Source organism: Hyaena hyaena, unplaced genomic scaffold, assembly GCF_003009895.1.
Source record: "Hyaena hyaena isolate Hyena2069 unplaced genomic scaffold, ASM300989v1 scaffold_1084, whole genome shotgun sequence".
Taxonomy (NCBI): Eukaryota; Metazoa; Chordata; class Mammalia; order Carnivora; family Hyaenidae; genus Hyaena; species Hyaena hyaena.
This window is the reverse complement of record NW_024081717.1, coordinates 379,714-403,326: the sequence shown is the minus strand read 5'-3', so window position 1 is coordinate 403,326 and position 23,613 is coordinate 379,714. Positions and strand designations below refer to the sequence as shown.

Sequence of the window (23,613 nt, the reverse complement as noted above, 5' to 3'; positions counted from 1 at the left end):
CAGATAATAGTTAATAATTGTTCAGATAATTCAAGTGATTAACAATTATTGTGACAATTCAATTTTTGCTATTGGGCTATTATAATTTGGGGAAGGGTTTGAGATCTGCAATCTAGTTAACATAAATGTGTTCTTCCGGTCTTCTGTCGATGGTCCGCATATTTGGCATCATTTGTGCTTAAAATTATTTATTGAATGCTTGATAATGACTCTTGTGCTACTAGCAAATTCAAATCTCTTTAAGGATGTAATCACAGGTCATAGGTAGTAAGAAGAGTTGGGGCTTAATGAAGAAAGTGGGAAGATACCATAGGACTGACCAAATTATGCTTTTAAATTCTTCCTAGTGGAAAATGATTGCTCACCATCTTATTCTGCTTTGTTTTCCCAGAAAGCAGCTCATTTTATTATTAACTAGCATAGAGTCAAGCTTAGTGAACAGGATAGTTTTTAGCTCTCATATGCCAGTATTTAGAAAACAACAATTAAAAATGGCAAGAATGATTCCTATAGAGCTCTTAGCTTTGCATCAATATTCATCTCTGTACTTAAGTTACAGAGCTCTTAGCTGGAAACTAACTCTATCCACTGCTGGTGTCCAAATGGAGCTAATGAATGGGAGAGGCAGCTACCAGGAGCCAATTTGCTTGAGGGGTTGAGGCAATACATAGGGTAAAACTGCTCTATTAATGAAGTAGCTTATGGTTGTCACTAATGTTTGTCTCTCTATTCAGTCTTTCTATTGCTGTGTTCGAGTCTAACAAGAGGTAGTTCTGAGTCCTAGCTGCAGATCTGCTGTTGACTCAGAATAAGAACTTACACATTGACTTTATTTCTGGATCTTCTCCACTGCCTTCAAGGTGAAGAGTATACCTTTCTGGTATACATTTTAGCAATCTCCTGAAGAAATAAAAACTAGGTAATATAATGATCAAAATAAGGGTAGGTAGTTTAAAAATTTAAAGTCACAGATAAATATATTATAGATTGTTAGAATGGCAAAATCATTTTATAAGTAATGTAGTTACTCAACATGGCCTAAATGTGTTTTTATGTCATTTTAGCAGTAGAAAACAAGTATAGATTTTACTTACATAAGTTTTCCATTTCTCTATCTTTTCTTCCTCTTACCACCCCGACCTTCTTCTATCAATTTCCTTCAGGTTTTTCATTTATCTGCTAGTGATACCCTTTCTGCTTTAGAGTCAGGAAAAGTAGGATTTCTCCTATCAACTCCAGACAGCATCTTGCCTTTTCTCCTTTCTTACAGGATAAAGAAGGTGACTTGCTTCCTCGTGTCTAATTTAAGATGTTGATTTTGCAAAGAAACTCGAAAGCAGTAATTTCTATTTCTTACGCTGAGTTTCAGAGGTTGATTGCATATCTATTTTTGTTAGTTTGTAAAGGGAGGTAAGTCTCTGAACAGATTGGGAATTAGAGATTCTATAGGCTCTAAAAAAGAAAAACTCTCTCATTTTTGCTAGAGGAGTTAGTAGATGATTTTAAAACTTAAAATGAGCCTCATATTTCTGTTCCTTTGGGGCTTATTCTGCATCTTCTAATGACCAATATGTGCAGTCTTAAAGTGAGTTCCATGTTTTTCTCAGTTTTAGTATTTCTTCCTCACACAGCTGTCAGTGGTGCAGCGTGTGGGCTCATCTGTGGGCAGAACCGCTCTCCGGGTGGGCACTGTCTGTGCCCTCGAATGCAGATGGCACTCAGGGGATGGAGCAGGCACTTTCTTTTCTCTCTCTCCTCCCACTCTGCCATCTAATAAAAATCCATTCTCAGTTTGTACAGCATCGTGGGGAGGTTGATTAGCTTACAGGTTCCATTCTCTCTGTTTACAAAGAAAATAAGGGTTTGTATGGAAGTGATGCAAATGGATAATTTAGAGTCATGGACCATGCAGGAAAGAGAGGTTGGTGATGTAGACAAGCCTGGAGTGAATGGAGGTTGAAAAATCATTCCTAAAGAAGTACAGAACTGTCTTCAGAAGTTCTTTCCTGTAGCAAATTTACAATCCTGGGTGAGTCCCAATGCTGATTTTGTATGATAGTTGTAATCAAATGAATTATAAGCTTTGGGGCATTACATACCTCCGAAAACCAGGTTATTTAGGTTAAATTAGCTTCAAAATGTGTACTTCTCTGCTTTCCAGGTACTGAAAAACAGAAGGCATGACAGATTAGAATTATGAGTATCTAGTGTGAATAGCTACTCTTGAAGAATACCTATTCTTGGATAATGCCAAAGTCTATTAGAAAAAGCCTATTTGCTCCCTGTCCATATAACTTCTGTATCAATATCAATAGGGCATGTTTTACTTTGAGCTAGAGAAAAATATGGGGCAATGGTTACTGTAGGAAGAACAGGGAAAGGAAAGGTTCTATTTGAAATAGTTATGGGAAAGCAACACTTTACAAAGGAAATTAGACTTTGGAAATGGTATATAGCTCGTCTGCGCCCCAGGGAGGCGTCCCTGCCTCCTCGAGGCTGCCTGACTCCCGCGCGTGGGGTTTAGGGGCCCTCGAGGGTGTGGGAAGGGGCGGCGCCCCGGGGTGCTTCGGTCACCATGGGGATCGCCTTCGGAGCCAAGCCGACTGTGACGCGCCGCGGGGAGGGGCGCCCAGCCTCGGGGTTCCCTCGGCCGCGGCCCTGCGGTCCGGAGCGGGCGTCCCGAGCGGAGTTGGGGGCCCGGGGGAGGCCGCAGGAGCGCGGGATGGGGTGGAAGTCGGGTCGAGCCCGAGCCGCTCGCTTCCTGCCTATGGGAAAGCAACACTTTACAAAGGAAATTAGACTTTGGAAACGGTATAGGCTTCAGTAGAGGTGAGAGGGGGTGATTTGTTCTCTCCATGGTTAGCATTCTGTTACCTTTCTAGCTCCCAGCGAGATAAACCAGACTGTACCAATTTGCATAGTTGTCGGCCTCAGTTCAGGTCTTTGGTAAGTGGATGGTGTGAAATTTAATAAAAGGAAGCCTCACTTAAAATAGAGTTGCGAGGCCAGCAGGGAGAACTCTCACGCTCTCCTCCTCATTGTCAGTGGCAGATCCCAACAGGAAGAGACCGCCCTAGCAGGAGGAAGAAAGATTTTTCTCTTCTCTCAGCAACAGTCCAGCCAATGAGAGACTGTCACAACTCAGCCAATGAAAAGTCAGCATACTTTGAACTTCCTGTTTACTCCATTGGACTTTGTGTTTATAAGGGCTTCTGCTAGCCTTCCCTTTTCCTCTATAAAGTAGCTATCCTCTCACTTGTTCTTTGGGGTGCCTATGGTTTTGCCCTAACTTTCCTGTCTTGCATTGCAATTCTCTGCTATTCCCAAATACTCCCCCCCTCCTTTTCTTTTGCTGGTAAAATAGGGACAGTTTTACTTTTTATTTTATTTTTTAAAATATTTTTATTTTATTTCTAGGAGAGAGAGAGAGAGAAAGAGAGAGAGAGAGAGAGAGAGAGAGACAGCGTGAGCAGGGGAGGGTCAGAGAGAGAGGGAGTCACAGACTGAAACAGGCTCCAGGCTCTGAGCTGGCAGTCAGCACAGAGCCCGACGCGGACCTGAACCCACAAACCGCGAGATCATGACCTAAGCGAAAGCCGGACACTTAACCGACTAAGCCACCCAGGCGCCCCGGGACAGTTTTATTTTTAAGGTTAGCAATATCATGAGGGATTTAGAAGTGCAAGAAATTTACGGGTGCTGGGGGAGGATACTGTGAGAGATAAAGAGGTAGGGAGAGGATTTAGAATCTACTGTACACCGGTGGAGAGGACAAAGGAAGAATGAGTAGGTTGGAATTAGCAGGTCAGACCGCAGTGCTGCCCCGAGAGTCTCAGTGAGGCTGATGGGCTGCCCCAAAGCAAAAATTGTCCATTACGGGAGTCCTGCCTTGGGCAGAAATTGCCGGTGTCCAGTTTCCCCGCCAGGCTCAGCGATTGGTTGGGAGCAGCCGGGAAGGGCGTGGCCTCCGAGTGCGGAACATCCTCCGGCAGTGGGCGGGTCTGGAGCAGTCCGCTCATCAGCTCTGGGCAGTGAGGTTCTCTCTTCAAGGGTGACCTGGGCAGTGCATCTCTGTGCCTGTCACACTGTTTCTGTGTTTTGTATATCATGCGTTTTAGCTAGTGTTAGACTAAGTTCTTCTACTGAGGCCTGAGAATTTTAGCAAATATTTCATTAAACCTCATCCATTTATTTTTCTGAAATTGGCATCTGTACCCAAATCGCTCTGCTCATTTGGGCTGTCTGTTTCCATAAGATGTGTGACTTAAGCAAAATGTGTCTGAGAGTCGTGACTGATCTCCGCCCCACAGCTGAGGCTGTGCAAAATAAGTGCTATTTCTGATATATATTTTTTGCTAGCATATTTCCTAAATCTTTTCCTCACAGTGTGTCACACACTGTTTACCAAGTAAGTCTATCCTTTTCTCTAAGATCAAGAAGAGTTTTTCAGGAAGTGTACCCCCCACCTCCAGCCTATTTGAAAGGACAGAAGGGCGAGAATGCTGACTCTGGGTAGGAAGAAGATAGATGGCTTTTCTCTCCATAAGCCTGGTTCTCCTTCCCAAGATGGTAATAGCAACATTCGCATTCTAATATATTCCCATCAGGAGGAAGCATCTGAGATCTCTGACTCAGCTCTAAACCCAAGCACACCATAGGGCCAGCATATCTGAGAGGGATGTTCAGTCTGCAGACACCTGCAGCATTTCATCTGCTTCTAAAAAGTGGTGAATTGGTAAACCAATTGGCAAGGCAGAAATAAATTGCCCTGAAGTGACTTCTGGGTTTTGCTCACTTCTTCCTCTCAGCGCTCGTCAGGGCAGAATATTTTCACTCTGAGAGGGAAGAACTGTGAAGAGATATCAGGAAAGCAGCTTTTAGCATTGAAATGACACCTTTTTAGATTAAAAACAACAACAGCAACGATGGATATTATGTGTGATTTGAAGACTAGTGGTTAAAAAACTGACTTTGAGGTGGCTTCTTTGAAAATGGCTCCCCTCCAATGCAGTTCCTCTAGAGTTTAATCTCGTGCCCACTAAAACGAGGCCTTCCATCCTTTATCCTGGAATCAAATCTGAATGTGCTTACTTGCGTGCACCCTTGGCTAAGGGGTTCCTTCAAATGACCTGGCCCATCCCGTCCACAGAGGTAAAGATTTTTTCCAAAGATGAAAATGTCGGGGTTAAGTAAATTACTGTGAATGTTAAAGATGATTAGTGTCCTTACAACTGTATAAGAGAGAGTACAGCTAAGAAAAAGCAGTGTTTTTGAGACTCCATTCTAAAAGGCAGTTGGTTGGGGCGCCTGGGTGGCTTAGTCGGTTAAGCGTCCGGCTTTCGCTTAGGTCATGATCTCGCGGTTCGTGGGTTCGAGCCCCGTGTCGGGCTCTGTGCTGACTGCCAGCTCAGAGCCTGGAGCCTGTTTCAGTCTGTGACTCCCTTTCTCTCTGACCCTCCCCTGCTCACGCTGTGTGTGTCTCTCTCTCTCCTAGAAATAGATAAAAATATAAATAAATAAATAAATAAATAAAGCAGTTGGTTATTCTATTTTCAGAAAATTAGTTGTGGCTACTATTAGTTTTTATCCATATCTTTCCAAGTAGGCTACCACTAAGTTTATTAGATATGAAACATAGCTATCTGTTCTCTACACAGCTCCAATGAAACTCTTGTCAAAGAATTGCATCAAGTTGGTGCCCAGGGCAAATGTTTACCATTGTAATAATTCTACAAGAGCAAGTTTTTGGGACCTGACAGCACATTTCCTGAAAAATTGCTGACGGACATCTGCTCCGTACAAGACTGTGAGTGTGGGTCTACGTGCTAGGGTTTACTCAGATACCCTGCTAATAGGAAGAAGCCTGATATGGTGCTATTTCCTTAAAGGGCAGCTCTTGAGAGTCCCTGTCCTGATTATGACCTCAGACAGCCACTTATCATGCTCTTGGTTGGCCATCTGGACCTAAAAATATTCTATTTCTATTACAAAGAAAGGGGAGATTCTGCAGTGGAAAAGTTTGAGTATTTCTGGAACTCAGTAGATTTAATACTGGAAGTGTTACCATTGAGTTAATTGTCCAATAGTTTTAGGTGAACCTAAGTTTTATATTTGAAATTGTACTCCCTAATGGAGTTAATGAAATTACAATGCTGGAGAAAGTAAGTTGATCCTTTATAATAGCACGTATAAAACTAGGTCTTCATTCTAGTTCCTTACCAAATCTTTAAATTGAGGCCATATTTTGCTCTATTTAGTTTGCTATTCTTCTTTTGGCACTTTGGTGAAATAGTACATATTTAAAGATTGGTATTTTGGAACTCTGCAAACCACATAAGTGTTTTTGCTGGGAGAAGTTATTTCTGTTAGTTGCCTTCTTTACTTACAAGTTGACTGTAAAACATCATGAAGTTTATGCCCTATATAAATTGCTTTAATTATGTAGGGTTTATGTAACTTATTCTTGTTTGTATAGGCTAAATGGGTGCGTGAATTCTTTTTCTAAGGAACTGGAGAAGCTTGTTTAATGCTGCAATAAATAAATACAACCACATTTAAATGAAAGTATTTAGTTTTACTGGCTGTACTTGAGTCTTGATCACCAAGATCATTGTCTTTGCATGACGATACTTCATTTTGGTAATTAAGTGGAAAGAACAGGCCAGTATTCTCATCAAAGCAGTCCCAGATGGCAAGTGTAATTCTTAGACTTCCAGTTTACCAACATAAGAATTCTTTCTACCCTCTCCTCTGTCCTACAGAAACAAACATGGCCCAGATGCTGTGATAAATGTGTGGGATTCATCCTATATTCTTGTAGGAACATTTGTCATGGCCAACTCTAATTTAAGACCAAAAAATGCTTTCAGCTGCTTTTATCCAGTTGCTAAATCAAATAACAGTATCAGAAAGAAATTCGAGGAATTTTGAAATGACCAAGGAGCTAATATATAATGAAAATTCTGGTGTCAAATAAAAAATGTCAGGATAATACCTATAACACTCACTTTTGTTTGCTTTGTATTCTACAGGCAAATTAGACTTTGTCAAATAAGATATAACAAGACTTCAAAAAATTTTCAAAATCTAATCATTGCCCACTTTAATTATAGTATTGTCTGGTCAACTGATAAGACCGTGGCACATAGTATTTAAGCTTCTTCTGGACATCCTCATTTTAGAGATTATCTCTATGTCCTTTCTGTTTTAATATGCTTCCATTTTACTGGTCTTAATCATTCACAGTATGCTGAATATGAAAAGTGCTGAAGAGATGTCACACTTGCTTTCCTTACTTATATATGTTTCAGGGTTGGTGATAGTATTGTCATGATGAAAATCCAGATCTCCTAAACTCCTGTGTTACTATATGGTATCTTACTCTTGGTTTGTCAAGGGCTTGAGTTATTTTCTTTTGGTAAATATTTATAGAGCATTCAGAAAGTGTCCTGGTTGATGATATGAGGGACATTTTAATTGTGAGTAGATAACAAGATGAGAAAAGTGTTGAGGAGAAAGGAATGAGACAGAAGATTCTTAAGCTCTTAGGGTAATCCCACTCTGCCTAATGCTTTCCTTACATTTGCATATATTAATTGGATTCTTATTTCTATGCTTTGTATATGAAAAATTTGGGGTTGGGCAAGTGAAAAGCACTATATGACCAGTTGTCCAGAAAAAGACTTCTGTGTTACAGATAGATAGTAAGTTTCTTGAGCAAATAGTGTAACTACTGGTGCATAATTGTCATTAGTTAGAATTTAAATTATGTGTTTTCTAGGCCTGGTATAACAAAGCACCACAAAATAGGGGCTTAACAGACAGAAATGTACTGTATCAAAATTCTGAAGCCAATAAGTCTGAAATCAGGGTGTGGCTAGGGCCATACCCCCTTTGAAATCTTGAGAGGAGACCTTTCTTTGGCTCTTCTTATCCTAGGCGTTCCTTGGCTTGCAGTTATAGCACTTCAGTGACACTCTTGTCTCATATGTGTCTGTATCTTCACATGGTTTTCTCTCCTTCTGTGTGTCTCTCTCCTTTTCTATGAGGACACAATGCATATTGAACTAAGGGCCTTCCCTACTTCAGTATGAGTTCATCTTGATGACTCCAAAGTCCTTTTCAAAGAAGGTCACATTCACAGGTACTGGGAGTTAGGACTTCATATCTTTTAGGGGGATATATTCAATCCAGAATCTCTATGTTTTGATTTCTCTAATCTAGACTCTTTGTTACAATACAGAAACAAATTCCCCCTGGCTATCTGAGCAGATGGGAATTTATTGTGAAGATATTGGGGAGTGACATAACAAATGGGAGACTGGAGGACTGATTGAGCCAAGAGGATGGATGGGAATCAGGGGTTCTCTGGGGGAGGATCAGAGAGAATTGCAGCCAAGGTCATGCCACAGGAAGGTCTGACCTCTAGTCTGCCCCCACACCATGATTAATCGGACTTCAACCATTGAATCAGCATCTCAGGAATAAATATCTGATTGAATTTAGAAAACTGACTGTGCCAAGAGTGAACTGAGGAAGAATCTGCCACCCTCAGTTTAGGATGTGGGAGGCTGCAGTGGGAGTGAGTAAGTTGGAATCGCTTTCTTGTTAAAACTACAGTAAATTGGGAATTTTCTCAAAAGAATGGTGGTGGTGCCAATAGGAAGAGGGAAGGAAGATTCAGATACTGGATCACCAAATATGACAAATGTTTGCTGGAGGAAGGTACAGTCTATGGCACCAAACTAAAACAATCAGCTTCTCAGGGATTAAAAAGATGCTCAGTTCATAAAAAGAGCAAGATTGGGCTCTGTCTTCTAAGTTATCCATCAGTTATCAGTACTAGAAGGAATACCAGTGACAAGCACATGTAATCTTAAAACAAGGAATTGGAAGATACAGATTTTGAGAGGAAAAAATGGTAACAGGGCATCCTCCTATGTGAGGACAATGGAAGGAAAAGGGTGATATCTGACTCCTGAGGAGACTTGGTTTTTCATAGTAGTTGAAGTTCCTATGTCTATAAAAATCATGGGAAAACTTTAAATAAAAACAGAGAATCTTCCAGTTTCAGGTGACCAAAAGCTACATCAAATTGGGGTAAAGGCAGCTTCTTTTATCCCCATGAAATTTTGGCTGAGAATCAAGTAGGTCACCTGTGAGTGGCAGTCATCTTAGGAGGAGCAGTGTCTTCACAAAGCCACTAGCAGCACACACAGCAGAAGCACATGCAATATATTGTCATGAGGGTCCCCCACATAACTAGAGAGATGCTTTAGGAGGGGTGAATGAAGATGGGACTGCTGGCTAAGGAAGAAGAATGCAGACATTTTAAAAGTTTAAGTTAGGTATATTTCTAATAAAGGATGCTGAACACACTGCCCGATCTAATCCTTCTCCTGTCTGTGGGAAGCTAAGATGTAAAAATACTGTACAAAATGCTTCGTGTCTACTTTTCTTGTAACACTGATAAGGTCATGCCTTTTCTCGGGGGAACATCAAGTCATGGTGCTCAGCCACTGTCATGTAACTCGCATTATTTCAAGAAGGGCTTATTCTCAGCTGTCTATTGTTTCTTCAGCAAATCTGTAATGGCCCTTGGTCTTAAGACAACGTTCGTGTCTAAATCCAAGGTGAATAGAATAGGTCAGAAGGCTATCTTGAGTTTCCTCCAGGGGCCACCACATCCAATAGACAAGACTGTCCTAAGGGCTGGTGTCAGGCTGGTGCTTTATTCTGCTCAGCCGCACAATCTAGGAAGGAAACAGTTCTGAGCAAATGATACTGGTACTCAAACTAACTGGGACACCCATTAGTAGTGTTCAATTCACCAACTCCCCCCATTTGTTTCCTTTTGTGTAACCACTATCTTTCAAAACTGAGAACGTATATATCCACTCACAGATCTGATAAATGTTTCATATGGTACCAGGTGTTCAAAAGTTTGTTTTTCTGCAATCTGGACCTTTAAAGTATGTGGTTGAATCATATTATAAGATTATTAATAATGAGGGTTGAACATATTTAAAGAAGAAATAATCATATTCAACATAATTTAAAATTTTTATATGAAGAAGAGAACTAACAAAAGAAGAACTAATCAATGAATAATTTAATGCTGGTGCCTTGATTATAGATGTAAGTGAAATTCTTCCTGAATTTGTAATTTGGTATTTTTAGATTTTGATGAAAAATGAGTTTAATGAGGGTCATTTTATTTAACTAAATATAGTTGAAAAATAAAGAAAATCTAAATTCTAAAAGTAGGTAGTCCATGAATAAAGCTTTGGTTGCGACTGTGGTAATACTGACATTGAAGTTGCCCTTATTTCTTATTTATTTTAGTTTATTATTTTTTAACCCAGAAGGTGACCTGATAGCACCTATTCATTTAAAAAAACATCAAATAAGCACCTGAAATGTGAACTGACTGCTTGAAATAAGAATTGAGCAGCAAGGTAAATAGATTAAAATATTTTGGTTAAGAAAGATGTTATTAGATAAACTTATTAGAAAAAACTGAATTAAATTAGATTCTTTATGGGACTCAATGTACCAGTCAGAGATCCATAAGAAACAGGAACCATTCTAAACAGTTCAGTCAAAAAGGAATTTAATACAGGGGATTAAGAGTTTATAAGATCCTTCCGAGATCTAAGAGAAGTTGGTTCTGGTTAACATGACTATAGCTAAAATATGGTGGTCAGGAAGAAGCTTATGCCCATTACCACCACTGGTGCTACTCAACTTGCCTCAGGCTCCCGGAACTGGTGAACAGAGCCCCAGATGAGGATCCCACTGGCCACAGACAACAGCATGAATCTACCCTACTGGCCAGCCTCTACAGCAGCAGGAGGTGCTCTCTGTCTCACCTCATCTTCCAGATCTCACAAGATACCATCTCATGGTGGAATGTATATCATATGTAGCTCCTTCCTGCTGGGGAGCGTGACAAATGCATGGTTTGCCTTCTGGCTCCCTTAACATAGGAGTCTTCATAGAAGGGGATGAAAATGGATGCTAAGTCCACATCTAGCACACTTAGTCTATTTTGAAAATTCATGATAGCCTCCTTTAGTTTTTTAGGAAGGTAACAAAAACATTAGGAAACCTTCCTGAAACGATTCTACATTCACAGGCAACTTCACAAGTGTCTAAAGTTTAACTTTGTCAGAATGTGACACAGTCCCCATGGATTAAAGGGCTTTAGACATATAATCTGAAATTTGTTTTTATTTTTTAATATGAATTAAAAAAATTTTTTTAAAGTTTATTTTTGAGACAGAGCTTGAGCAGGGGAGGAGCAAAGAAAGTGGGAGAATCTGAAGCAGGCTCCAGGCTCCGAGCTGTCAGCACAGAGCCTGAAGCAGGTCTCAAACTCACGGACCGCAAGATGATGACCTGAGCCAAAGTTGGCCGCTTAATGACTGAGCCACTCAGGTGCCCCTAAAATTTATTTTTAAATAAAATATTATCTTCTGTATTTAGTATGAGGAATATTACCACCTCAATTACAATGTTCTTGGTGACACTGAATCCAGTCTTACCTACTTGCTTGCTGTATTTCAAGATGATAAGTGACTAAAGATGCTGTTACTGCTGGTAATTCAATGTTTATCAAGTATTTACTAAGTTTTAGATGTTTCATAAACATAATTTTTTAATTTTCACAACTACCCAATGAAACGACATTACTATTCACTCCATTTTCCCACAAGGAAACTCAGAATTAGATTAATTGCCTTTTTCAATGTCATACAATCCACCGAATATATCCTTCTGTCTTCTCCACCTTGGCAAATACTGTCATCTACCAAATTGCTCAAGTCAAAAATCTCAGGCATTCCCCATATTCTTTTATCTTACTCCTACATCATACCCAACTGCAAGTGCTATTGATTGTATCACCAAAGTATGTCTAAAATCTACCTCCTCTATCATCTCAGTTATCACTCTGGTCCAAGCCACCATCATCTTGTGAATCTCTCACAAAACCCCTGACTGGTCACTTTGTCACTACTCTTGCCTCTCTGTAGTCCATATTCTGTTTTGCAGTGAGAGTGAATTTTTCTGTTTAAAACATTTGAATGGCTTCTCACTGTACTTAGAATAAAATTCAAACTTCTTTCATGATGTTTCTCTTACTTACCTCTACAAACTCATCTTATTCTCTCACCCTTATCCACTACACCCCATCCACACTGACTCTATTAGTTTGCCAGGACGGCCATAACAAAGTATACAGGTTGGATGGCTTAAATGATAGAAATGCATTTTCTCACAATTTTGGAGGCTAGAAATTGAAGATTAAGTTGCCCAGCAGGGTTGGATTTTTCTGAATGCCTTGAGGAAAAGATTTGTTCCAGGCCTCTCTCTTTGGTTGTTAGATGGCCATCATTTCCCCACGTCTTCATATCATCATCCATCTGTACATGTCTGTGTCCAAATTTCATCTTATTAAAAGAACTCTAGTCATATTGGTTCACAGCCTCATTTTAAGCCAAATACTTCAATAAAGACCCTATCTTCAAAGTTGGTCACATTCTGAAGTACTGGGGATTAAGAAGTCAGCATGAATTCTTGGGTGGACACAATTCAGAACATAAAAGTGGTATTCCCATTTTCAGAAAATGTGTGGTTCATTCTGATCTTGGGGTCTTTGGATTAGGTATGTTCTTTACCTTGAGTGCTATTCTTGCTTCTCATGTTATGTCTTCTTACCATAAAGAAACAAAATAAAACAAAATAAAATAAAATAAATAAAAAATCACAGTCAAGGTACCACAGTAGATAGAAGCCAGGGTGAGGAGAACATATGGTGATCATAAGTAAGATTCCTATGTCCTTCAATGTCACTGTTAATGACAGGTTATCTGCTGGGATTTCCCAAATCTGCTAACGCAGAGGACCTGTGAAGTACTGGGCATAACTTGCCATGTCTGAGTTATAGAACACCTCATTGTACAACATTGTGACAAATTGTCAATGTTTTGTGAGGATGCTTAAGGCTCTTTAGTGTAACTGTAGATGCTTTCACTAAGTGCCAGGCATGAATGCGAAAGCAGCATCAGTTCATACTTCCTGGAATCTCTGTCCCTCTTTTGCTCAAATAAAGATAAGAGAAATGCTAGGGGCAAAAGTTTAGCAACTTTATGATAGTCGGTATAGCATTTCCATCCACTCCCTGAGAAATGAAAGAGACCACCCACAAGAAATTGTTCATGAATTTGCTGAGAGCTAATTTCTCTCTCTAAGGGTCACTTATTGACATACAGGGCGGGCAAAAAAGGCTCTCTGAGCAAAACTGTCCTGCTAGTTTCCATGGACACAGATACTGCTTCAGTGTTTGATACATGCAAATGCACAGAATCTCCAAATGGTCTTGCACCAATTCTGTGTGGAACCAAGCTTAATGTTTATTTGGAGACATACAAAGAATTATACAGAAATTACAGTGTTTTACTTAGAGACATGCCTACCAATTAATTCTTTTGAAGACAAGTGATTTTCATTCTGACTGAAATTGATTGTTATTTGCAAAAGTCAGAATGTAATATTTTGCTTTATGCTAATTAAAGACAAATCCTGAATGCCAAGTATCATGCATGCCACCACTCCCCTCCCCCCATACCATTATCCATGGCAACTATCATTAATTGATCTTGATCTTTCCCATTAAACCCAAGTTTCAGGCTCCATCTAAATATATCATTTTAGGCATCAATCAGCCAGTTTTTCTTTTCCCATTATGTGGAAAATGAGGCCAGCTTATAGTTACATAAAATGTGAGTCAGTATATTTCAAACTATATAGATTTTATTGCTGGATTACTTAGTCTAAGATTTTTTTAATGCTTATTTATTTTTGAGAGAGAGAAAGAGAGTGAGTGGGGGAGGGGCAGAGAGAGAGGGAGACACAGAATCCAAGGCAGGCTCCAGGCTCTGAGCTGTCGGCACAGAGCCTCACACAGGGCTCAAACCCACAAACCACGAGTTGATGACCTAAGCTGAAGTCAGCCACTCAACTGACTGAGCCATCCAGGTGCCCCTCTAATATGCTATTCTAGAAAGGACTAAAATACACAGAACCTTCTAAAGTCACTTGGTCACAGAGCCCCTTTTTGATGCAATATCCTTGAGTTTTTGTTTTTTGTTTTTTTTTTTAATAAAACTTGGGAAGCACTGCTGTAGTAATTTACCACTGAAGGATTTTTCCACTTGAGGCTTTTGATCTTTCTGGGTGATCCAGGTGGCCATTCCACACTTTGTAGTCATTAGTTTTTTTAAATAATGATTAGATTTTAGTCATATGCTAGAAGAATATGCTTAGTAACAAGCCAGCCTAGAGTATCATACTGTATTCACATTTCAAAGAGGAATATTTTCTTGTAAACCGTTTTCATTGATTATTTATTCCTAGCCAAAATGTTCTAAACACTTACATCTCATTTAAGTAGAGACATGTAACCACATATTCCAGTTTATGCTTGGAGTAGACCCAGTTTATACCTGCTTTTCTATTGTAATCATTAATGCTACTCCATTTTACCATCAAAAGTGCCTTCTTGGATGATAAATTAATTAAATGATCTCCTTACATTTAATTCTCAAACAATCTGTGCTAACATTGGTATTATAACCCTCATTTACTAATGAATAAATAGGGCTCAAGGAGACTTAAAACTGGCTTGAGTCTGCACAGGTAGGACATAGCTGAGCCAATATTCAAACTAGGTCAGCCTTACCTCAAAGCTCATGCTCTTGAATGAAGTACTGCACTGCTTATGTCAATATCTGATGTCATTTAATAACCAGGAAATTATATGAGAAGCATTGTCTGCATTTTGAAGATGAAAATATTGAGAAAACCATATACTTTAATTTATATACTTGAGGTCAGTTATATTGAGAATCTTACCTTTTGTTGTCTTTTACATGGTAGTCCCTGCCTTTAAAGGTCAGCCCCACAAAATAAGGCAGGCCAACAAGATGACTGGCGATTACAGCTACAGAAAGAGCTTCAAGTAGGGCCTTATGCCAGCTCTGAGCTGGGACCTAGTAGATCAGGTCATGATGCTGATCTCTCTCCTAAATATTTACCCATTTAGAATAGCTATTTGCAGTAAAATTCAGAAGGTCCAAATTATTAAAATCAGACTCCTCAACATTATAGGAAACAAGAAGAAACTCAGATGAGCAAATACTTGGTGTACAAACGGGATATGATAATGACTCAAATTACAAAGTTATTCTTATTAGAACAATACTGAGAACAGTCTCATTTTCTAAAAATCGGAGTCTCTATTATTTAATTGAATGTTTGATTTATGAAAATATATTAGAGTCATCCATTCTTTAGAGTATTTAATGATCCATTTAAGCTTATGCACTTCAAAACAAAGAATTCCATTTGTACTATTGTAGCTAGGGTTTCTAATTTCAAAATTTCCAGAAAATTCTGTATAAAGCTAACTTTTTATTTTAACAACACTACTTTAAGTGGTAATCACATATTATGGTCTAGTCTAGTCTAGGAGTCCTCAACCTTGGTGCTATTGATATTTCGGACGGGATAATTCTTTGCCTTGGGTATTATAGGATGTTAATTAGCATCCTGTCTCTACGCACCAGATGCCAGAAACACCTTCTCCACGGTCATGACAATAAAAATTGTTGCCAGATATTGCCAAAAGTCTGGGGCAAGGGAAGCAAATTGTCCAGTTAAGAACCATTGGTCTACATGCTTCCTCTTTGTTATCCTAGGAAATTGACTAGGTAGAGAATAAGGGAATTAATATTAAACATAAAACTCTGATTACATTCAGTACCAGTTCAAAATTTCTTTAGAAGCTAGAGTCCTGGTAAATTTAAGAACCTGAGGAAGGGGCTGGGTTTTGGCCAAAGTTAGGGGTGGCTTGGAAACCAACCTGAGGTAAGAAAGGGATGATGAGAAAGATAAGGTCTATTAGCTACTGGTTGCTCAGGTTTCCAGAACCAGCACACAATCTTCATAAGATCTCCCACGTAGGTCTTTCCCTTCTAGCAGTGGTTAGGGCTCTCTGAGATATGTCCCCAAATCTCCAACGAAAGTTCGCATCATCCTAGTCTTTTTCCCTGCCCCTTTGTCCTGTCCTCTGAACTCTTCTTTCACAAATGCAAAGCTTCTATTGTGCAGCTCATAGTGAATGGACAGTATTGTACATGTTAGGGATGGAGTTCAGAGATTAAAAAACTATGCTTCCATGGGGCATTTTCATTTGGGGTCATTCCTAAATTTGGGTTCGTCTTCCTCTACCCTTGTATTCTACTTTTCGTCTCTTCCTCCAATGAGACAGGTAATGATTTGGATTCCTCCAGATTCCCCAATTCCAACCTTCTTCAGCCATCTTCCAGATCAGTCAAGGATGAGAGGAGCCATGGCAGAGGCAACATGAGGAAGCCCTCAGTTATTTTAGTGTTCTATTTTCCATGTCTGTTTGTGATGACAAAGTGGTAGCATTTCAAGGGCAGATATCTTGGGAAAAAGGCTATTTAAGGGGGCTTTGTGGCATTTATTTATTTTAGTGCAGTTCATAAAGGTAGTATTTGGAGGCCCTGATTTTAGATTTTTGTCTATGTTAAAGACCTGAATGATATTTAAGCCTCATCCTCCTCTTCCACCCTTAATTGGCTCTCAGGTAAGAGATAATCTAATCGTTTTATATTTAGAAAAGTTGGCATTTTATCTGTCACTGTATTTTACATTTTTAATAAAAATAAAGCCAATGGTGAGACTGTTAGATATCAGTCACAGGCCTATATAGAGGTTCTTACTTCAGAGACGATACATGTATTTGAATTTAAAGATTGGGAAAATTATATAAAAGCAGCCAGTTTTCCTATTGCTTTCCTGAACTCTTTGGATGGGACGGTCCACACAAATGGGAGCTCAGTGTGTGGAAGGCCATGCCATTTCTTGAAAGCTTACAACTACGGACTAGATTTCAAAATGTCATGATGAAAATATCCTCTATTAGGGATGAATCAAATGTATGTATTACTTTTTTAAAACTTGAGCTTATTTGAGAATGTTAATAGTCATGAGAAACCTGTGATCAATGTTTTTCAGAATCATTTTAAATAGATATTCCCATCACTGTTGAGAAGCTAGAAAAAAATCGTTTGTGTGTTTACTTTATGGGGACTATACAGTGAAATTAAATGAGTTAGCATTTTTTTTCCAGGAGCATTCCTTCTGAAAACTGGTAAGCAGAAGAATTTAGTGGTTAATTATTACGCATTTATTTTGGAAAGCCAGACACAGTTTTAAACATTCATTTTATTTGCAGGAATTGTGCATGGGAACCACAGAATGATAACATTGCATTCTATTCTACACTAGTAACTTGTTTCTAAAAAATAGGTTGCTGAAATTGTAAGCCTCTTCATAAAGAATGTAGGTTGTGGGAATGTATATTAATTTGAGATAGAGAAAGTTAAAAAATAATATTCTCAAGGTCATATGCAAATAGGCACTAAGTAAGGGAAAGTTTCTGAAAACGTCATATGACAATAATAATTAGAGATCTGAATGTCAGAAATTCAGAAAATGGACCAGCTACTTAAAAGGCAAAGACAGATAAAACACATGTGTATTTTCATGGTCATTCTAAAGACAGAGGAGTAAACTATTAAGGTGAGTGCTTCAAACAGGCACAATATCTTTGCTACGGAGCATTTTTCACTTCTCTGCTCTTGTTTTCCCTTAATTTTCAAAATGGGAAACAGCTGCTTCAGTGGCAAAATGCATTGTAAAATGCAAGAATTGTCAAAGAATGCAATTGCTCTATGACATTCAATTTGAATCTTGATGTACCTATCTGAAGCAGATTAATACCAATAAGTTGTGGCAATGACACATTCTAAAATCCAGATGTGTGCTTCTGCTTTCATAGTATAGTATTTTCCCTGAAGACAGTAGGCAATCCAAATGCAAGCATGCTTCACCCAGAAAGCACAGTGTCTGCAGATTTTTTGGGTTTCATTATAATAACCTAAAAGTGAGATCACAGGAAATGTATTAGTGAATAATGGATCATCAATTGAAATTGATTAGCTAGCATAAAATCACCCCTCCACATAAATCTTTCTAAGGAACAATCACCTCTAGCTTGAAAAATATACATGTTTATCCTTGCAGGAGAAGACAATGAAATATTTAAAGTATTCTGTTTGCTAGACAAATGATTCCTTCAAGCCCCTAAGCCTGCCTTAAGCTTTCTGAAAAATATAGCTAAAAAAATATAGCTGATATTTTACCTTCTTTAGTAATCTTTCCTGCAACAGAAACCAAATTCCTTTTCAACCTGGAGTCGAGTAGGAAGCTAAGAAAAAAAAGACAAAAAAGATATAGAGCTAGCATTTCTCCATTTTAAGACCAAAGAAAGGAACATGATAAAGTCATGGTTGCCTTTCACAGGAAAATAGCTTTATAGAGGCAACTGGGAAAGCAGTCCTCCATCTTTAAAAGGAAAGAATCATTGCAAAGCTCAACTACAGCAAAGTCCTTGAGTTCAAGTTTTATTTTATTTGGAGGGAAAATATCCTAAGTACTAGGAATTTGTATTCTTTTCCTCTTACCCCAAATATTGTTCTGAAAAATATGCCATGGTTGCATAGTCCTTCAGACGTTGTAGAAGGATCTTTATTTGACAAGGATATTTTCAGAAACTCAGACGCCAAGATAGTATCCCATGATTTTGCTACAGCCCAGAGAGTCTACTGAGTCCATACACTGTAGACTCATGAGATGTGTAGTTCACTGTTGGGCCACAGGGTGACCCAGAAATGCAAATACTCAATTAGTTCTTGAGGGTAAATGACTTCTATGATTCCTTATGCTTTACTTAAAACATAGGAGAACTTAAAGGGTTATTCAAATTTGGTAAACTAAAATTGGTTCATTATGGGAAATTGCCAAGGGCTCTAATTCTGAATTGTAGCAAGAATGCCAGCTGCCACATGACCCTGGATAACAATGAAAATTTCCTACATCACATATGTAGATAGTTAGAAAACATGCTTTATTTTTAAAGAAAAATTCGTGGTCAAGATGTTATCAGTATTTTCTTGAACTAGTCTTTTCGATTGCTGCTCTCTGCTTAGTGTTATTTTTAGCAATTCATTTTCAGTTAACTCTACATGTGAAGTAATGCATATCTACATGAACGATATTTGGGGGTTACATTTTTTTCCTACAGCTAGACTTTAAGGACTGTATACATTGTGGTTCAAACAGACTTATCATATTATTATTGCTAAAAAAGATGTATCCATAATTCCTCTAAGATTTATTTGGTCTGAATTGAACAATTCAGCCATATGTTAGTCTTGGTGCCTTTTTCCTTTGAGTTCCTTCTTTGCTTTTTTTCTAAATAGTTAATTCCTTTTTTTTTTTAATTTTTTTTTAATGTTTTATTTATTTCTAGGAGAGAGAGAGAGAGANTGTTTTATTTATTTCTAGGAGAGAGAGAGAGAGAGACAGCGTGAGCAGGGGAGGGTCAGAGAGAGAGGGAGTCACAGACTGAAACAGGCTCCAGGCTCTGAGATGGCAGTCAGCACAGAGCCCGACGCGGGGCTCGAACCCAGGAACCTCCAGATCATGACCTAAGTGAAAGTCAGACGCTTAACCGACTAAGCCACCCAGGCACCTCCTAAATAGTTAATTCCTTTAAATTACTGCTCATGCAGTGATTTGCACATAAATGCTTATGTAACCTATTTTGTTCATATTTGTTAAAACGTTTCAAAGCATAGTCAGGATGGGAGGCTCATATTCTTTCTCAACAAATAATTTTTTGTTTTTGCATTTTATAAAAGAACATAAATACAACCTACCTTATTGCGGAAGGGTGTGTTATATAATGTATTTTCGTTGCGGGCACTTTCGTTACCTAGAAATACAAACTCTGTTACTATTTCTTCAGCTGTTCACATATTCAATGATTCATTTATTTGGTACTTTTTAAAAATAATATATGCTATGAGTAGGATATGGGTAAGGAGAAAAACTACTAAAGTGATAAAAAGGGCAAGTTGAAAAGGCACCCATGGCAAGGATGCTATTAATTTCTCCTGCCCAGATAGTTGACCACAGGATACAGAGAGGAGTTGCTTCAGTTCAGAAACAATCCAACACCTTCGAATAACAACCCTCACTAAATTATGCCTTCTTCTTTTTGTTTTTCTCCATTTGCCACGATCAGTCAATCACAAAGTATGCTATTTTATGAAAACTTGTTCCTCCTATTCCCCATCGGCCATGGTTCCTCCTGCCTTTACCACAGGCTTTCCATTTTCCACCCCAGCCAGCCACGTGGCTCAGTTCTACTGCTCTTCTCCGTTTCCACAGTCACTGCTCTGGTTCAGACTGTAGACAATTGCTTCTAGATTAGTCAGAACTTCCCAGCTGGCCTCTGGCTCCTCTTGATCCTGCCAACCTTCTGAATACATTCCTTCTTACCACACTGAAGTGAATCACCCTTTCATGTGCTACTCCAATTGCATTTACTCTATCAAATAACTCCCACTTATCGAGCATCAGCTCCCATTTACACATATCACCATCGGCCTTTATAGTAACTCTCCATGGCAGAATTCTTACCTACATTTAACATATGAGGAAACAGGCCTAAATAGCTTATGTGATTTCCTGAAGGCCGTAACTGGTAAGCTGTGAAGGGCCAGGTTACAGTTCAAAGCACATGCTTCTTGTATTATGTAACAATGCCTCTACATTGCTATTCTAGAATCACCTCAAATTTATTTTGGATGTCAAGTGGTTTTGCATAGACACATAAAGTCTTGACATGACTTTTTGTACTGGTCTGCCTAATCATATCAGGCTTACATTAATACTGAAACTGATTTACCATGTGCTTTGCTGTAGTCTGAAAATCTTCAGTAAATACCGAAAACTTACCATTTGGATGGTGCACAATGGTGAGTTTATCTAGAAGACAGAAAAAGCATATTCTACTGAGTTTTGGTCAATATTTATCTTAAACTTTCTTCTTTGTGTTTTTTTTTAAATGTATTTCTGAGAGAGAGAGAGAGAGAGAGAGAGAGAGAGAGACAGTGTGAGCAGGGGAGGGTCAGAGAGAGAGGGAGCTACAGAATCTGAAACAGGCTCCAGGCTCTGAGCTAGTTGTCAGTGTGGGCTCGAACCCAAAACTGTGAGATCATGACCTGAGCCAAAGTTGGACGCTTAACTGACTGAGCCGCCCAGGAGCCCCTAAACTTTCTTCTTTCTATTGTTTGACTACTTCTTGTCTTTGAGGCAACTATGAAATTTCAGTTTGTTTAAAAAAATACTAACCTCCAGCTACAAAGTGTGAAACCATGCCTCTTACTACGTTTGTATATTTTCCTTCTCATTATGGTATTATGATTATGGTGTTATGATTTTAGATATGTTAGATACTTAATCAAAGATTGCTACTCTGCTTTGATAGTCTTTTTTGCCTCAGGTACTCATTGTCTTTTCAGATTAACATTATTCAGTACATACAGTACAAATATACTCTTTTTGATGACTTTGACAAACCTATACACCCATGTACCCATCACCTAGTTAGGATAGAGAACATTTCATCTCTATGGAAAATTCTCTTGTGCCTCCGACATCAATTCTCACCCCACCATTATCTATAGTGACCCTGATCTGATTTCTATTGCTATACATTAGTTTTATCTGGAATTTCAGATAAATGGAATTTTATACAACGTATTCCTTTGTATTTCATTTAGCATAATATCTGTGAGATTCGTTCATGATGGTGTGTTAGTAGATATTTCTTTCTATTGTTGAGTAATATTCCACTGTATGGATATACTACAGTATAATTATCTCTTCTTCTACCAGACATTTTGATTGTATCTGATTTGGCTATTATAAATGAAACTGCTATAAATTTTGTGGACAAGTCTGGACACACATAACATTTTCAATTGCTTTTTTGGAAAAAATACCCAAGAGTGGCTTGTCTAGGCCATAAGGTAGGTGCATATTTAACTGTTCCAAAGTCATCACACCACTTTCTACTTCTGTTAGCAATGTGTGCAATGTATATCTGGTTGTTCCATGCTAATCACTTCATTCTGACAATATCTAAAAATTCTAGCCATTATACTTGTTGTGTATTGATATCTCATTTAGTTTAATTTGCACTTTCCTGACGATTAATGGAGTTGAGCACATTTTCACATGTTTACTGGCCATCCATTTTTGTGAACCAAGATTTAGATGCTAGATGTACTCTTTGGTGCTGGGCTGTCCTTGTTTCAAGGCCTTTTCAGCAGACAGGGTTAAAGAAATATATACGTTTACACACACAACTATATTTCTATGTTTATTTGTAATATATATAAATATATATATATATTTATAACCAGGAGTTGTTATTTTTAACTCCAATTCCAATTTAGAATGATAAAATCATTCCAACTTTCCTTCTTTCCTTAGTTGTTACCTTACCCCTTTGTCTGACAATAGGAAATCTGATTCTTACTACCCACAGTATATTTATTTACTCAATCTTAGAATATGAAAATGGTAGTTTTTGAAATTGCTAAACTATACTCCTATAGAGAAATAAGCCTACTTACTAGAGTACAGAATACATTTTTATATATTGATTTTTTTTCTTTTATTTTTATCCTTGGAATATACTGTTTTCTATATTTATGTTAGTTTTTCTTCTATCTCCCTTCAGTGTGGAGATGTTTTTTATTTGGAATACTTCTTGGTTAATTTTCTTCTGCTCTTACTCCATTTTACCGCCTTTCCAGATTCATTTTTGTTGAATATGTAAAATATTAACAAAGTTCTGAAAGTACATTCTGAAAGAGGTACGTTCAGAGAGGTGTAATTTTTTAGTTAGTTTTGTAAGTTTTGTTTTTTAATTATTTTGTTCTTTTTGCCTAAGTTGTTAAATGTATTGGCAAAAAATTAATTATATTTCATTAGTATCTCTTTAATATCTGTAGGATCTGTTGTGATAGCCTCACTTCACTTTCCCAGTATGGTAGCTCTTGTTTTCCCTTTTTTCCAGTTCATTTTTGTCACAGTTTTATCAATTTTAGTTATGTTTTCAAATAAATAATTCTTGTTTTTGTTAATTGTTTTCTGTTGTTCAACTCTTTCATTTTTTATTGATTTTTGATCTGAACTTCACAGTTTTTCCTCTTACCATTTTTTCGATTTAGATTGCTTTGTACTTTTCAGTTTCTTTGTTTGTTTGTTTGTTTGTTTATTTTCTTTCTGAGACAGAGAGAGACAGAGCTTGAGTGGGGTCGGGGTAGAGAGACAGGGAATCACAGAATTCAAAGCAGGCTCCAGGCTCCAAGCTGACAGCACAGAGCCCAACGCGACGCGGGGTGGGGCTGGAACCCACGGACAGGCAGTGGGATCATGACCTGAGCCGAAGTCAGCCGCCCAACCAACTGAGCCACCCAGGTGCCCTGTACTTTTCAGTTTCTTGAAGTAGAAACCCACATTGCTGATCTTAAACTTTTCTTCTTTTCTACTATAATATTTATAGCCATAAATGTACCTCTAAGGACTACTTTAGCTGGA

The 23,613-nt window shown here is 38.3% G+C and overlaps 1 protein-coding gene and 2 long non-coding RNA genes across 6 annotated transcripts in view; 2 read left to right on the top strand and 1 right to left on the bottom strand.

The window, feature by feature from the left end:
• The first annotated feature begins 1,800 nt into the window (after positions 1-1,800).
• Positions 1,801-21,963, top strand: LOC120223991. Its single transcript, XR_005526439.1, has 3 exons — positions 1,801-2,029; positions 5,658-5,806; positions 21,901-21,963. It is a non-coding gene; the product is annotated as an uncharacterized LOC120223991 (long non-coding RNA).
• On the top strand, positions 2,709-3,259 carry LOC120223990. The gene is made up of 2 exons (XR_005526438.1): positions 2,709-2,946; positions 3,046-3,259. It is a non-coding gene; the product is annotated as an uncharacterized LOC120223990 (long non-coding RNA).
• Positions 17,910-23,613, bottom strand: part of BANK1 (B cell scaffold protein with ankyrin repeats 1) — a 301,708-nt gene continuing 296,004 nt past the window's right edge. For 2 of the 4 annotated variants that reach the window (XM_039222220.1, XM_039222221.1), the window contains exons 14-17: positions 20,959-20,988; positions 19,875-19,930; positions 18,297-18,361; positions 17,947-18,031 (exon numbers count right to left, since the gene is read on the bottom strand). In XM_039222220.1, coding sequence (XP_039078151.1) covers positions 18,302-18,361; positions 19,875-19,930; positions 20,959-20,988 — 146 coding nt within the window. In that variant the 3' untranslated portion in view covers positions 17,947-18,031; positions 18,297-18,301. Of the gene's footprint in view, positions 18,032-18,296; positions 18,362-19,874; positions 19,931-20,958; positions 20,989-23,613 lie in introns of all 4 variants that reach the window. The other 2 variants (XM_039222219.1, XM_039222222.1) reach the window with 2 other exon arrangements.